The sequence below is a fragment of the Electrophorus electricus genome, chromosome 17 (assembly GCF_041902795.1).
Source record: "Electrophorus electricus isolate QZ-2024a chromosome 17, ASM4190279v1, whole genome shotgun sequence".
NCBI classification, from domain to species: Eukaryota; Metazoa; Chordata; class Actinopteri; order Gymnotiformes; family Gymnotidae; genus Electrophorus; species Electrophorus electricus.
Window position 1 is genome coordinate 6,960,146 of NC_137513.1, and position 16,693 is coordinate 6,976,838.

The window sequence follows — 16,693 nt, forward strand, 5'->3', positions numbered from 1 at the left end:
TGACCAAGCCTGCACACCTGCACCGGGTTAGTGTTTTGTCTGTGTGTATGTAAACCCGTGTCGTGGAGTGCAGTGCTGTTGGTCTTTGATATGTTTGCCTTTGTGCATGTTTGTCTTTGTAAATGGTTGCCTTTGTTCACACTAGTTTTATGTATGTAGATGTTCACCGTTTATGTTATGTGTGAGTGCCATCGTTGTTTTCGTTCTTTGTTAATAAATGTCTGTCCACGTCAAAGGAGTCTGTGCGTCCTGCCCCTCAGCCTACGGCACTCGGGCCGTTACAATAAAGAGAAAGATAAACTTTATATAAACTATTTGTAAACAAAATATAAACTGTATATACCCTATAAGTAATCCATATATATATGAATATATAAGATATATATACTATACATTATATATATATATTTAAAGTAAAGACTAAAAGAGAAGAGTGCAAACAGTAGCAAGTAAAATGTGTGCAGTGTGAGATGAGTATAGATGAGGCCAAGTACTGGGGTGCTGAGGTACATTTATGCAGTATGTACTGATAAGATAAGTGAGTGGTAATGCAAATATAAATGTGAATGTATAGAGTGCGTATATTGCAATGAATTAAAGTGCATATGTGCACTGACTCCAGTAGGAGGAAGGGGATCTTGTTTATAAGGATATAGTTATGGTATGGTTGTGGGAAGCTGACAGCCATTGATTTTCTCTTCACGCTGCACCATTCATTGCAGCTTGTGGTTGGTCTGAGAGAATGCACAGTTCGATAGTGGTAGTGCTAGTTAGTGCTAATCAGCCAAATAAACACAACAGCTCTCTTTTAAGGAAAGCATTGTTGCCAGCCCAGCATTGTACTGACCCAGTTTGGAAAAGCAGTCAGACACAAAGGTGTATTGCTGACTGTGCTGGCCTGTGCAGCTAACAGAGAGCAGTTTTCCTGCTTAGCTCTTAGCTTCAACATAATGATAGCAGGTCTGGTGCATGTTTTTTTTCACAGTCTGTGGGTTTGTAAGCATTCAAAATAACCAAATATATGTGCAAAAGCATTGAAAAAGTGAATTAGTGCTTAATAAGCACTGATAAAAATTTATATCAGTGACTAATATTCCACCAAACAATAGGGCTGTCCTGGAAGAAAAAAAGGACTCAACTTTGAGGCTCATATCATTTGGAGCTCATGAAAAGCTCTAGAACTGTGTTTTAAAACTTTCTGAATTCTGTTGCACCACACTAGATCCAGTCTTTGAATTTTCCTAGTAGCCCTGATTTCTCAACTAATGCCAACCATACCTCCTATTCCTGTTTGTTAACCTTAATGGAGGCAGCATCCTTCAGAATGCTGCCAATGGTCTTCCTGAATTCTTGACAGGCTTCTCCATGACTGATGATATCTTAAAATAATGATATAATATAGCAACTACACAAGATATTAGCATTAACCTTTTGCAGGAAACCTATAGACTTTGACTTACATACAATTTTCAGTGGGCAGCATGTGAACTCCCTGGGAATCAAACCCTTGACCATGGTGGTATTGGCACCTTGCACTAACAGGTGAACTACAGGAGGGTCTGCTTAAAAACTGTAGCCTTGTTAATTCATAAAGGCCATTAAAAAAAAAAATCATTATAGATGGAAATCAGATGGTGAGCTCACAAAATTGGCTCTTTGGGGAAAAGACTTTACCACTTCATCATTTGTAAACATCACATGGCAGATGCCAAAAACCTATATATAAGATGGGACACTAGGTATGGAATTTGAATGTCTGAGTGATAGTCAGCAGCACTTAGTATACTATGAGTTACAATAAGTCGGTGTGGATATGTTAAGTTGCGATATGTGCACAAGATATTTACATTATTAAGAGAATTCTGCATTTGACATATTTCTCAGGAATTATGCTTTTATGACTTTTTCAAAGCTTTTTTCAAATCCAGTTTTGCTTCCAATGGGAGTAATGGAAAATACCACTGGAGAGTTCATGTTTGTGCTTCATGGATTGAATGACACAAAGACAAACAAACACATTTACTTTGCAGTTGGTCTTGTTGTGTATATAGTAACTCTGCTTGTAAATTTGACACTAATTATTACTGTCATTCTTGACAAGACACTTCATGAACCAATGTATTTGTTCATATGCAATTTGTATATAAATGGAATAGGTGGTGCTTCTGCTTTCTATCCAAAGATCCTTGCTGATCTTTTTTCAGACACTCATGTTATTTCATATACTGGGTGCCTAACACAAATGTTTGTAATTTACTGGTATGTTTTCTGTGAATTTACAACTCTAACATTCATGGCATATGACAGATATTCCGCTATTTGTAAACCGTTGGAATATCACTACATTATGACACACCAAATGGTGGTGAAACTGTTGATTTGTACCTGGCTTTTTTCCTTACTGGAAACATCTGTTGGGGCTTCACTAACAAGCCAACTTACCTTATGTGGTCATGACATTGACAAAATTTACTGTTTTAACTGGGATGTTGTAAAGCTATCCTGCTCAGATGTCACAGCGACAAGCATTTATGGATACATAATATTGTTTTCCCATACTTCTCAAGCTGTGTTCATCATTATTTCATACATTCACATCATCAAAGCATCTTTGAAGTCCAAGACTGAGCAAGTCAAATTCATGCAGACATGCCTGCCTCATTTAATAACCCTTTTTAACTTTAATATTTCCCTGTTGCTTGACATTTTGTGTGCTCGCTATGGCACTGGTCAGGGACTTCAAGTTCTGCGCAATATTTTAGGTGTAGAGTTTCTTGTGATGCCTCCTCTCATAAACCCCATCATATATGGGATCAGAATGACACAAATTCGCAGTCGACTCATGCAAATGTACAGTCATACATTTAATGCCCTTCGATCAGTAGTATGGCAGGGGTAAAATCTATATGTGTTGTGTGTGGTCTTGTGTGTGTCTTTTCTTTTAATTCTACCCTATAATGACTCCCTAATAGATGGATGTGTATAAAGAGATTGTACAACTTATACAAGTCATTTTTATTGTAGGTGCATCATGAACTCTAGTAGGACTCAACTACTTTTGGACAAATTAGCTAATATAAGAATAATAAAGAATTTTAAAGGTGATTGCCAAAATGTTGATTTAAAATTGTTAAATTCAAATATTCGGTAATTCTGTATGTAACAACTAAAAAACTGAAAACTATCAAATAACCATAAGAATAAGTACAATTGAATATATAAATAATTGAATATGTTGTAAAATAATAATCTATATATTATACAATCTAGATATTATGGGAAAAACAGATGGAAATAAACAGCCCTGGCAGGAGAACTTGGAGCATTATAATGCAACATAGCAGCAGTAAAACACAGACACAGGGCATCTTAAATGTAGTGGCGAAGAACAAAGCACAGTACTGGACAAGCATTCCTGTGGACCTCAATGAACAGAGAAACAAAAGGTAAAGAAGGGACAGGTGTAAGCAAAAAATAACCAGGAGATTGGGAATAGGGAAGGTGTGTGTGTGGGGGGGGGGGGGGGGGGTGGCAGAGGGTGTGTGCCTCAAGCTTTCCACATTTCCAAATGACTTTTTCTTAGCTTTCTTTTTTTTATTTACTCTTTTATTTTCTTTCTTTATTGCTTTTCTACAAGTCTAGCCTTATGTCTTCCTGTGAGCATACTTAATTGGAAAGCATATGTAAGGAACACTAGGACACTGGCTTGTTAGAATCTAAATGTGGAAGTCATTCTTTTCTTTACAGTTCCTTAAGCAGGGATAGTGCATAAATATGCAGGGTTGACAAGAGTAACAGGGAGATTACTAAGCAGAGAGTCAACTTTCCAGTCCCGGGTCAAAACCAGTAGGCAGAATCCAGAAGGTACCGAGGGGCTAGGAGTATGGCATGTTCTGGGAAGGAAACATGTTGAGAACCAGGAAAACCAACAGGATAAGAATACTCTCTGTATGCCTCTCATGACAGCAATAATAGAAAAGAACAGGTGTAGCAATTTAGTATTCAGGAGAAGTTGATCTGATTAGTCGATGGAGTCTCCCTGGAGTGGGAGAATCTGGGTGTGGTAACTACTGTACTTTGCTGTAACTACTAGGCCCACTCATCAAACCACACTTCATAATGATGGCTCTTGTCTCTCCACCCTTTCTGCCCTTTTATTCTTCCCTCCATCATCCCATAAGAGCCCACTGATTTTATAACTCCTACAATTTTCAAGCTTAGAGACATCAAACTTGGTGAAAGGATTCAACAGCTGAACCCAAGCACCAAACTGCATTTCATACTGACTGCATTCATCCTGTCACCGAATGCCCCCTGTTCACATGGTGTGGCCCACCGTGTGCAGTGGGAATTCACAGACTGTCTAATTTGTAACCACGCCCATGTTGTTTGCACACATTTGCACACGGTTTATTGTTGTAATGTTTGTATGTATTTAAAGCCCTGTTGGTGTGTGCAAGTTTATTGGTCATTAATCGTGATCCTGGTTGTTATGTTGCTATTTGTACTGCATGTAGTGTATCTGTTTGTAGCTCTGTGTTCAACATTGCTTGTGTTCACCCAGCCTGTTCTGTGTGAGTGCCACTGTGTTCATCGTTTGTGTTGTGATTAATAAATGATCGTCTACGTTGAGGGAGTCCAGTGCGTCCTGTTCCTTGCCCTGCGGTACCCGGGCCTGCTTAAAAACTGTAGCCTTGTTAATTCATAAAGGCCATTAAAAAAAAAAATCATTATAGATGGAAATCAGATGGTGAGCTCACAAAATTGGCTCTTTGGGGAAAAGACTTTACCACTTCATCATTTGTAAACATCACATGGCAGATGCCAAAAACCTATATATAAGATGGGACACTAGGTATGGAATTTGAATGTCTGAGTGATAGTCAGCAGCACTTAGTATACTATGAGTTACAATAAGTCGGTGTGGATATGTTAAGTTGCGATATGTGCACAAGATATTTACATTATTAAGAGAATTCTGCATTTGACATATTTCTCAGGAATTATGCTTTTATGACTTTTTCAAAGCTTTTTTCAAATCCAGTTTTGCTTCCAATGGGAGTAATGGAAAATACCACTGAGGAGTTCATGTTTGTGCTTCATGGATTGAATGACACAAAGACAAACAAACACATTTACTTTGCAATTGGTCTTGTTGTGTATATAGTAACTCTGCTTGTAAATTTGACACTAATTATTACTGTCATTCTTGACAAGACACTTCATGAACCAATGTATTTGTTCATATGCAATTTGTATATAAATGGAATAGGTGGTGCTTCTGCTTTCTATCCAAAGATCCTTGCTGATCTTTTTTCAGACACTCATGTTATTTCATACCCTGGATGCCTAACACAAATATTTGTAATTTACTGGTATGTTTTCTGTGAATTTACAAGTCTAACAATCATGGCATATGACAGATATTTAGCTATTTGTAAACCTTTGGAATATCACTGTATTATGACACAGCAAATGGTGGTGAAACTTTTGGTTTGTACCTGGTTTTTCTCCTTACTAGAAATATCTATTGGAATTGTATTGACATCTCGACTAACCTTATGTGGTATTGACATTGACAAGCTTTACTGCTTTAACTGGGATGTTGTAAAGCTTTCCTGCACAGATATCACTTTGGACAACATATATGGGTATATTTTAATATTTTCTCATGTTTTCCAAGCTGGTTTCATCATTGTTTCATACATTCACATTATTAATGCCTCTTTGTACTCCAAGACAGAGCAAATCAAATTCATGCAGACATGCCTGCCACATTTAATAACTCTTTTAAACTTTAATATTTCCCTGCTGCTTGACATTTTGTGTGCTCGCTATGGCAAAGGTGAGAGACTGCAGGCTCTGCGTAATATTTTAGGTATAGAGTTTCTTGTGGTGCCTCCTCTCATAAACCCCATCATTTATGGGATCAGGATGACACAGATTCGCAGCCGGTTTGTAAAAATATACAGACAGAAAGTTAAAGCCCTTAGATGAAAAAAGGATAACGGTTTTTTCTCTTGTTGGTTTTGATGGTGAACTACCTGGAATACAAATAATACAACAGTTTAATAGTTATAGTGAAAATCTTTCCACATTTTCTTTTCTGTTTTACAATTTATATAAAATCTTTAAAACAATAAAAAAAAACCTCATTCCTCATAAAAATATATTGCAGTTATTAATGTAGTAAAAAGGACATTCTGCACTTTTTTTGCAGGGCATAAAATTCATACAAAATAATAGTAGGAGAAAAAAAGACATCATGGTTCTCTCCTCTGTCCCTTTGAATACATAGGTGAGATCCACAACATGGCTTTGTGTTTTTTTGTCTGTTAGCATGTTTCTACATGTCCCCTGTTTTCTTCACATTTTACACATATTGCCATGCACCCCATGTTAGCAATATGATCACAATATGATCTTTGTGTTATGTGTACCTCCAGTTTTAAAGCTCATTTTGAATGATTTGTACTTGTTCACTTTAGCACTACTTATCTGAAATTGTACACATAACACAATGATCATTTGGAATTCAAACTAAAGTAGACACTTAGGCCAAGACATCCATTCACATCCAGGTTAATTTTTCCATCAGATAGGTTCCATTTGTTCTCATCTAATACAGAAAGAAATATATTTTTAAATATATATAGGCGTTGTATAATGTGTATTTGGATGCTGGAGATTCATTTTCAGTTATGCTCTACATTTCCTGACTCAACAGGGTCTTGTCAAATAAAAGTGAACAATTTTGAACATATACATTAAATTATTTAGGAGCGACACAGTATTTCCACTAAGTGTACTAGACATCTCCCAAAGTGCCCAAAAACCTCTCGAAATGCACACAAAGTTTGATTTTAAAAAATCACAACAATGTTCAACAACTTACTAAAAGACAATATTAGTTTCATTATAGCTTCATTGTGAAAGGCTAAACAATATTAGCTCCAATGCTATTAGCTTCATTGCTATTGGGCTAAAAGGTTATGCTGGGGAAAATACTGTAATTCTGTAAAGAAATAGTATGTTTTCTCATTTATACTTACAATTCATAGCAGGATTATGAATTTTCCAGCATTGAATGGAAACATCTAGTGATTTGCAATACAAACATCGTAGTCCATGCTAGAAGCCACTGAATCATCTCTCAGCTTCTAGCTCATAACTGCACCCAAACAACTCCACATAAACTTCAGCTAAAATAAGACTCTTCCTTTCCATGATGTCCAAAAGTATGAGCAATCAAATTACTCACAAAAAGCAGTATCCACCAAACAGTGTCACATGCATGCACTAGTTTATCTGATTACAAGGCACAAGCGATGTTTTGCTGTGTGCATAGCTCTAGTTCATGTAGTGGGTAAACAAATGAGGCATCAACATTTTCATCTCAGCATCCGCTATTTGATGAAAGAGATGTCAATGACAAGGCTTGCACCTGGAAAACACATGTAAAGTAATTTGATAGCCCTTCCTCCCCTTCCACCCTAACACCTTGGTACTTGGTAAGTGTGAATGACCATCACTCAATGAAAATAGCTCTTTATGGCCCAACAGCAACAACATAAAGTAGGAAATGAGGGTCTTAACTGTCTATCCAGGAACACTGCTACATGAGTAACATGCATTTTGTAGTAACAAAAGGCTTGCATATTTTGTATTGGGTAACGAAGGAAATGAACGCATGTTTTTATACAAAGAGGTGAGCAAGCAAATAAAGAACTTTACTAGCATTCCATATACTAGTTAAACATGTCATGCAGTTGCTTTGATTGTAGTTGAATTTTCTATGACAAAATCTGAAGTTTTCTTATACTGGAAGCATGTTTTTAAAGGACAGTCATGATTGTTGTGGAAACAATCCTCTGTTCCCACTCCTCCAACTAATGTGCATTTCCCAACATCCAAATCTCTAACTTCTTTTTCTCCTCTCTCCACAGATGAAATTCTTCAAGTCCTGACTTCCAGCAATCCGACTTCATGTCCGCTGGATCCGATTCCTTCTGCTCTGTTTCAGACAATCGCAAGAGATCTGCTTCCTTTCATCTCTGTCATCAACAACTCCTTATCTTCTGGATACGTGCCTACTGCGTTGAAAACCACCAGGGTGGTACCAATCCTCAAGAAGGCCACACTTGACAGCTCCAGTGTTACCAACTACAGACAGGTATTACTTCTCTCTTTCCTCTTAAAAGCCCTTGAACGAGCAGTTTATAATCAATTGTCTCTTTTTCTCAACCAGCTGCATGATCCCAATCAGTCTGGCTACAAACCGGCACATTCTACAGAAACAGCCCTCATAGCGTGAGAAACTTCATGCCGCTAAAGCTGAGACTGAGAAACTTCATGCCGCTAAAGCTGCCAAACAGTCATCTGTTTTGATTCGTCTAGACCTTTCAGCAGCCTTTGACACAGTGAACCACAACATTCTTCTCTCTGTTCTTTCCAGGCTTGGTGTGACTGGCTCTGCTTGAAGATGGTTTCAGTCCTATCTGGATGGACGGTCCTATCAGGTGACATGGAGAGGATCCACATCCAAACCATGTAGACTTTCCACTGGTGTTCCACAAGGCTCAGTATTGGGCCCCCTTCTCTTCTCTTTGTATACTCGTTCTCTTGGTGATGTAATATCTTCTCATGGTTTCTCCTACCACTGCTATGCTGATGACACTCAATTATTTCTTTCTTTACCACCCTCTGACACGCAGGTCTCCAGACGTATCTCGACATGCTTGACTGACATCGTGTCATGGATGACAACCCACCACTTGAAGCTCAACCCCAGTAAAACTGAGCTTCTGTTCATCCCAGGTACTCCCAACCCTTACCATGACCTTACTGTTTCCTTTGAGAACTCCCTGGTATCACCATCCAAAGCTGTCTGTAGCCTGGGCGTAACTTTAAACAACCAGGTTTCGTTCTCAACTCATGTTTCTAATCTAACCCGGTCTTGCAGATTCCTCCTTTGTAACATGCGAAGGATTCAACCCTTTCTTTCACAGGAAGCTACCCAGGTGCTTGTGCAGTCTCTTGTGATCTCAAAGCTAGACTACTGCAACTCGCTACTTGCTGGTCTTCCTCTAGGAGCTATCAAACCTCTACAACTTGTCCAGAATGCAGCAGCATGACTGGTCTTCAATTCCGAAGTTCACACGTTACTACACTGCTGCGCTCCCTTCATTGGCTCCCTGTAGCTGCACGCATCAGATTTAAAACCTTGATGCTTGCCTACAAATCCAAAAATGGACCAGCTCCTTCATACATGAGGTCAATGGTCAAAGCTCGATCTGTACCTCGAGTACTTCGAACCTCAAGTACGGCTCAGCTTGAAATACCTTGCTTCAGGTCTCATGGACGATAAGCATATTTTCTGTCCTGGCTCCAAGATGGTGGAATGAACTCCCACTTGCTGTCAAACGCAGACTGAAGACCCATCTATTTGCAGAATATTTAAAGGACAACTGACACTGCTCCCTAATTGACTGACTAATTTAGTACTTATTGTAGCGCATTATTTATACTTTTTAACTATCTCTAGCACTTATTGTTTATAGCACTTATCATTGTTTAAGATAGACCTTATGTATTTTGCACTTCTAGGTATCACCATTTATCCCTGTATTCTACAGTATTCTAGTTCATTTGTATGTTTAATTCTAACCTACTATACTGTACTTGGATATATTCTATGAGTAAATGACAAAGCACTTTTGTAAGTCACTCTGGATAAGAGCATCTGCTAAATGCCATAAATGTAAATGAAATTTACTAAAAAAACACGGTGTATTCAGCGTGGGAAACGGTTGTCAATAGATGGCTGAAAATTAAGAAATAGTGCATTGATAGATGTACTGTATTTTAAGAATATTTGATGCTATGATGTGATTTATCTGAGTGTACCAATAGATGGCGCAGGTGCAATAGGAGGTTATTAAACACCTTTTTGTTTCTGTTTTAACCCATGTCTGCATCCTGCCCCTTTTGTCGCTCACACGCCACTGACAGGCAACCGTCACAGAATAACCAACTGTCAAAAGGATGCACATGTTCTAGTTTCTAGATGGACTTGCCTGATGACACTGAGCAGGCTTGTGATGCTAAGGGACTTACTGTGCATCAACTGGCTGATATGTTGGATCAGTTAGTTGGGAAGGTCCACTGAGGAGATCGCCTGCTCTCGTGGACAAGTATGAGGCAGGCCTGACTCCTCCACTGAGGAGGGAGGAGGTAGCCTGGTGTGGTAGCCAGCCTGAACAGCCACCAGTTGCCATGAGCAGAGTACTCCCATCTTCTAAGCCCAACAGGGAGCCAGCAACACCATAAACACAGAGGAGCATCTCCCAGGCCAAAGCCAGCTCTCCCTGTGCCCAGAAGAGGGAGTCCCTCCTGGAATTTCTTAGGGGTGCTAGGAACTTCTGGGTTGCATCCTACTGTGGCCTCCTGCACCTAAATGTAGGTGTTCTGGTTGGCTCAGGGGAATGCCCAGGAGTTGGTTTAAATGGTGCTCTCTCTCTGTGTGTAGCTCTCTCTCTCTTCCACCCCCATTCCAGGTGTGAATGCCAAGGTCTCGGCTGGCATACCTGGTGCACCTAAGGAAGATCACCCAGTGCCTGACTTCTCGATAGGTGGTTTTCCTATGCCCAGCACTTCAGCAGGTGCCCCTCCTGTGCCTGACTCCTTGGCAGAGGCTCCCCGCACATCTGACTCCTCAGCAAGCGTTTCTCTTATGCTCTGCTTGCCAAAACGTACCCACTGCATCCTGTGCACCCTGCTCACCAGAGGACTCTTTCTCAGGGTGCTTTGACTATCAATGCATTATGACACACCAGATGGTGATCAAACTGTAGCTGGCTTTTCTCTTTTCTGTTGGAGTTTTGCTGACAGCATAACTGTACTTATGTAGTAATGGGAATGACAAGCTTTACTGTTTTAACTTGGATGTTGTAATGCTATCCTACACAGATGCAACAGTGATCAACCTACATGGATACATAGTAATGTTTTCTTATATCTCACAAACTGTGTTCATCATTTCATACATTCGCATCTTTGAAGTCCAAGGCAGAAAGTGTCAAATTCATGCAGACATGCTTGTCCAATTTAATAACTCACTAATTTCACTATTTCCCTGGTGCTTGTGCTGCCATGCCTGGCTCCCAGGACTCTGCCATGTCCAGCTCCCAGGATGACACCCCTGTCATCAATTCCTATAGCAGGAATTCCTACTGGTGCCCTCTCTCTGTCTGCCACTGGATCCAAGCTCTTTTTCCTGGCAAGGCTGCCTGCTTAGTCTCCTGCCCTTGTCTTTTCCCCATAACTGTTACCCTTGCTATCCCTGTTTCTCCCTTTATGTCACTTCCTGTCCCCTTCAGTATGCATGTTCCTATCCTGGTCAATGTCTTCAACTCTCTAGTCCCACTCCCTGTATGGCTGTCTTGCCTGCACCCTGCCACATGTCGCAGGACTGGGATCCACTGTCCAAACAGTTCGCACATCGAGACTCAAACGTTCCCCATTTCACCTGCATCTTGTTCTCTCTATACTCCTTTTACACACACACATATATGCATATATATATATATATATATATATATATGCATATATGTGTGTGTGTTAAGGTGTTGGTTATTGTTTGTGGATACATTTGTAAGATGTTTGTCAATGTGTTATACGAACATCTTCATGGTTCTATTTGTTGTTATTTTACGTTTGCCCCTTTGTATGCATTTTTACTTTTGTTTTCATTCAATGCCTTTTTTTCTGTCTTGATTCATGCCTATAACTGCACCTTTTTATGTCCACACATCAGGCAAATGTCACAAAACCACAAAAGTGAAGGCCTTTTGATTTGGCAGTACCATCCAAATTCATGTTGTTGTGCAACTATAACACCGATCAGCTAATATGATCTCAAGATTTCATGATTTACCTATTTGTATATTGTTACAAGTCTCAAGGATTGAGCAAACAAAAAAGTGAATTATGGCCTGCTAAATAAGAAAATACATACAGGGCACATAATTGGGTATCCTCAAGGTATCAGTAAAATGTTTTATTAAAGACATATAATGAACTACCGTTCATCACATTTCACCATGAAAAGTATCCAGCCATGTGAACCTATAAACCGCGAGCTCTCCATGGGCAGACCAACTGCCCACCCCAGTCACGCAACAAACTACACAGGCCCATCCCAACCAATATACATTAAGACTTTGTTCTAAGCAATTAAACAATAAAATACAATATTGTGTTAGTATCCAACATCCCATTAATTAAGTCAGGTTTTCATGAACAGATGTATGTGAAAATGTAACAGTTTTTTTTTTTATTATTTTTTCTTTACTTGTGATCATAGTTTTATGTGAATCACAATATTTATATAAACAATATAACTCTAATCACTTCAAAGACTGTAATGTTATGTAAACTCAAAAAGCCATTGACAGAAGTACATTCACAATACATAATAATTTGCTTGGTAAGAGGTTCAGCAGTGTACATTAAGGGAGATTTCCAACTTCATCACTTGTAAACATCACATGACAGACTTCAAATCTGTATATATAACAAAGAGTGCCAGGCTTGGAAAATAACTGGCTATGTGATTAAGTCAACACCATTTACAATGACCCTCATCTGGATGTGGACAAATTTGAATCAAGAGAAGTTTCACAAGCGGTTTATTAGGAAATACCATTCATTTTTCTTTTGGGAATGATGCTTTTAAACATTTTTTAAGCTTGTCATCTGGTTTTGTTGGTAAATGTACTGAAGAGACATGCAAAATTATTCTTCAGAGTTCATGTTTGTGCTTCACGGACTGAATGACACAAGAGCACACAAACAAATTTACTTTGCAGTTGGTCTTGTTGTCTATGTTGTGACCCTGTTTGTAAATTTCACACTAATTATTACAGTCATTCTGGACAAAACACTTCATGAACCTATGTATTTGTTCATATGCAATTTATATGTAAATGGAATTGGTGGTGCTTCTGCTTTCTATCCAAAGTTCTTGGCTGATCTTTTTTCAGACTCTCATGTTATCTCATATACAGGATGCCTGTCACAAATATGCAGCATATATTGGTATATTTTCTGTGAATTTACAAGTCTAACAGTCATGGCATATGACAGGTATTTAGCCATTTGTAAACCTTTGGAATATCACTGCATTATGACACACCAGATGGTGATCAAACTGTTGCTTTGTATCTGGCTTTTCTCTTTTCTAGAAACATCTGTTGGAGTTTCACTGACAGCACAACTGTCCTTATGTGGTAATGGGATTGACAAACTTTATTGCTTTAACTGGGATGTTGTAAAGCTATCCTGCACAGATGCCACAGTGATCAACCTATATGGATACATAGTAATGTTTTCTCATAGCTCCCAAGCTGTGTTCATCATTATTTCATACATTCGCATCATCAAAGCATCTTTGAAGTCCAAGACAGAAAGAGTCAAATTCATGCAGACATGCCTGCCCCATTTAATAACTCTCACTAACTTCACTATTTCCCTGCTGCTTGACATTTTGTGTGCTCGCTATGGCAAAGGAGACGGTTTGCGAGCTCTGCGCAATATTTTAGGTATAGAGTTTCTTGTGGTGCCTCCTCTTCTTAATCCCATCATATATGGGATCAGAATAACACAGATTCGCAGCCGGTTTGTGAAAATGTATAGTTATAAAATTAACACTTTTAGGTAAGTAGTAATGCAGAGGTAGAATGTGTTTGTCTGTTTCCCTTTTGACCTTCATCAGTCTTTTCATTTCCAGGCTATCTTCTACTCAGTTGTAATTCCATGTTAAATGGATGTGTTTAGAGAAGATGATAACTTCTCTTTTAAACATGTCATTCATATTTTACTTTAATCCTGAACTACTCTACTATAAGGTGAAAAGATCACCTAATTAAAAATAAAAAAATATCCTAAAGGTAAATGTATATTTGATGATTTTAAACTGGGACAGGCAATTCAGGAATGAGACAATCAGAAAGTATACCTTCACAGTTTAAACCCCCACAACAAAGGAAAAAACCACAACAGCAAAATGATGTTTTTTAGAGAATAAACCAAAGCACTGACAAATGTACAAATGTGAAAACATAACAGTAAAAGCAGAACATTAACTCAAAATGAAAAGAATAGGACCTTATTGAATATCACATGTAAATTGCTGATTAGACAGGATATAAGACCAAAGGAAAAAAAAAAGTTTATTCAGTTTGCTGTATGGACGTGCTGTAAGGTTATGTTCTCGAGTATTTGAGGTTTCAAAACATTAATATAAAGCTAGCTAATGTAGTACTGCCAGACATGTAAGTGAACACAACTAATGGGAGATTTCATAAGTAGCATGACACTATTGTTAGCCAGAATTCTGAGAAAGAATTCAGTAGCAATCTAAATGTAAGAATAAGGTGTTTTCCCTTTACACTAAATGAGATACACTGCCTCATAATTAATAATCAATCCCATTAATCAGTCCCAATTTACCAGTCTCATGTACATTCAAATCAAAATGAGTAATTCATAGCTAATTTCTAACTAAAGAACCATTAATTATTTGATTTTTGAATGTAATGAATGTAATCTCTTTTAAATATTGCCAAAAACCAGAATTTGCAAAACAGACAACCTGGTAGAAATAAATTATACAATACATTTATTAAGACACAAGCACTGGGAGGCCCCCCAAAACTGTATATTAGTCTGTACCTGAATGATAGTAAGCTCAGCTGGGCTTGTTCTAGTGTAATTGCAGAACAAAGGACAATAGCACCAAGTGTAAACAAACTAATAACAATAGTCAGTAGTGCTTTTAAGCTTGTAAAGGCCAAATATAGAGATGATGTATGTTTGTTTCCACCATTTGCTCCTTGGTGGATTAAGACACATTGTCCAGGTGCTGGTTATCATCCTTCAGACTCTAAAGTCCAGGAATAAGAGTTTACAAAAGGGAATTGATCACCTTTATTTCAGGCTGTGTGACTGGCTTGCTGAGTAAATCTGTTGCCATGGTAACACTGATCAGACACTAGCTCAGATACTACAGTTACTCAGATTAATCAAATTAGGAGACAGGCCTTTCAGATGTTCAAATGTCCATGTAGTGCAGATGACGAAACCTCCCCTTTTAACCTATTTGTTTATCTATTTTGATCTATTTTGAGGTAAAAACACTGGGTGCTTGTGCCCAAATAGTAACCATTTTTCAGTAATTCAGTACATTACAAATATCTATGTATAATTATTTGTATTCATTTTTAAATTAGTTTAACTGTTATCTAAGAATATTTTCCTAAATTATATGCACTGGCATAGGGGAGCAGCACACAAGACAAGCACTGCAGAGGAACCTCTAGCTGAGGATTGTAAATAAAAATAATAATTTTTAAAAATTTTACAGGGCTCCGTTAAAATGGTAGTCCCTTCCATGTCAGGTCTTCTCACCACTCTGTAAGGAAGGTTTATTACCCCACCAGGACACATGGCCAAAACCTTACGACCCAAGCCCTGAACTGGGGGGCAACAAAGTCATAAAACACCTCGTGGAATCTAGGAATGACTTTGCAACCTGGAATACTTAGATCAAGAAAAACATATAAAAGACAATATTCCTTAAAGAATACTGGAATTTGATGTTTCCCTTGTGAAAGGCCTTCTTGTGAGCATTGTAACGAGACCCTGATCATGTAAAGAAAATAATTTTTAATTGTTTCCTTTTGTAACAAGGTTTGGTATTTCAGACGGATTGTGCGGACAATTAATCCACAGCACCTCTCAGTGCTGACTTCCCTTCTAGACTTGTTATCCATGTACAGTCATGGCCAAAAGTTTTGAGACTGACACAAATTTTGGTTTTTGCAAAGTTTACTGCCTCAGTTTTTTGTCAGATGTTTATATGGTATACTGAAGTACAATTATAAGCATTTCATAAGGTTTTTTTTTTTTTTTTTGTCAGTTTCCAGTCCCAAAATGTTTTGTTCACCGAGTCACTTGGTTATCAATTTTGCCTTGTGACATGGTGCGCCGTCATGCTGGAAAAAGTATTGTTCGTCACCAAACTGGTCTTGGATCGTTGGGAGAAGTTGCTCTTGGAGGATGTTTTGATACCATTTCTTATTCATGGCAGTGTTCTTACACAAAATTTGTGTCAGTCTCAAAACCTTTGGCCATGACTGTATGGCCAACCATGAATTGTAATATATATAACAGACTCAACACACTCAATTTAGGATGATGTCTAACTAAGATATCTAGCACTGAACTGTTATGACATTTGCTCTCTCTCTCTCGTTATGTTAACTTTTTGCATGTCTGGTTATTTCAATGATGAAACCATTACATCCATGCTTTAACCCTATTATTCTAGTGTTTGCAAATGAACCTTTATACATTTATTACTTAGTCATTAGCTCCTCAGCTCAATTATAACAGCTATAGGAAGATTATTTAGATTATTAATACTAATACAGTAACATTTATGTAAAGTAATCATGCTTTCTACCTTTCTCTATATCTACCGTCTGTGCTCCTTTATCACTCAGTAACCAACTCTGTTTTTAAGTGATGTGTTTCTTGGAAAATGTAACTGCTTTCTTACATATAATTGTGTGCTTTATATTACTTATCAGAACATCTGCACTCTATCTAAATATGTGCACCAAATGGCTCA

At 38.1% G+C, this 16,693-nt stretch overlaps 3 protein-coding genes across 3 annotated transcripts; all 3 read left to right on the plus strand.

The window, feature by feature from the left end:
• The first annotated feature begins 1,776 nt into the window (after nt 1–1,776).
• LOC118242578 (olfactory receptor 4S1-like) lies at nt 1,777–3,478 on the plus strand. Its single transcript, XM_035534371.2, has one exon. The coding sequence runs from the start codon at nt 1,898–1,900 to the stop codon at nt 2,897–2,899; it is 1,002 nt and encodes a 333-aa protein (XP_035390264.2). The 5' UTR covers nt 1,777–1,897; the 3' UTR covers nt 2,900–3,478.
• A 1,452-nt stretch (nt 3,479–4,930) lies between these two features.
• LOC113574744 (olfactory receptor 4S1-like) lies at nt 4,931–6,140 on the plus strand. The gene has a single exon (XM_027005875.3). It carries the CDS (start codon nt 5,014–5,016, stop codon nt 5,995–5,997), a length of 984 nt encoding a protein of 327 aa, XP_026861676.3. The 5' UTR covers nt 4,931–5,013; the 3' UTR covers nt 5,998–6,140.
• A 6,481-nt stretch (nt 6,141–12,621) lies between these two features.
• LOC113574700 (olfactory receptor 4B13-like) lies at nt 12,622–13,912 on the plus strand. Its single transcript, XM_027005801.3, has one exon. It carries the CDS (start codon nt 12,788–12,790, stop codon nt 13,718–13,720), a length of 933 nt encoding a protein of 310 aa, XP_026861602.2. The 5' UTR covers nt 12,622–12,787; the 3' UTR covers nt 13,721–13,912.
• The last annotated feature ends 2,781 nt before the right edge of the window (nt 13,913–16,693 follow it).

Coding starts and splice junctions, on each gene's coding strand:
- LOC113574744 (XM_027005875.3), top strand. CDS start 5,014: ATGACTTTTTCAAAGCTTTTTTCAAATCCAGTTTTGCTTCCAATGGGA.
- LOC113574700 (XM_027005801.3), top strand. CDS start 12,788: ATGCAAAATTATTCTTCAGAGTTCATGTTTGTGCTTCACGGACTGAAT.
- LOC118242578 (XM_035534371.2), top strand. CDS start 1,898: ATGACTTTTTCAAAGCTTTTTTCAAATCCAGTTTTGCTTCCAATGGGA.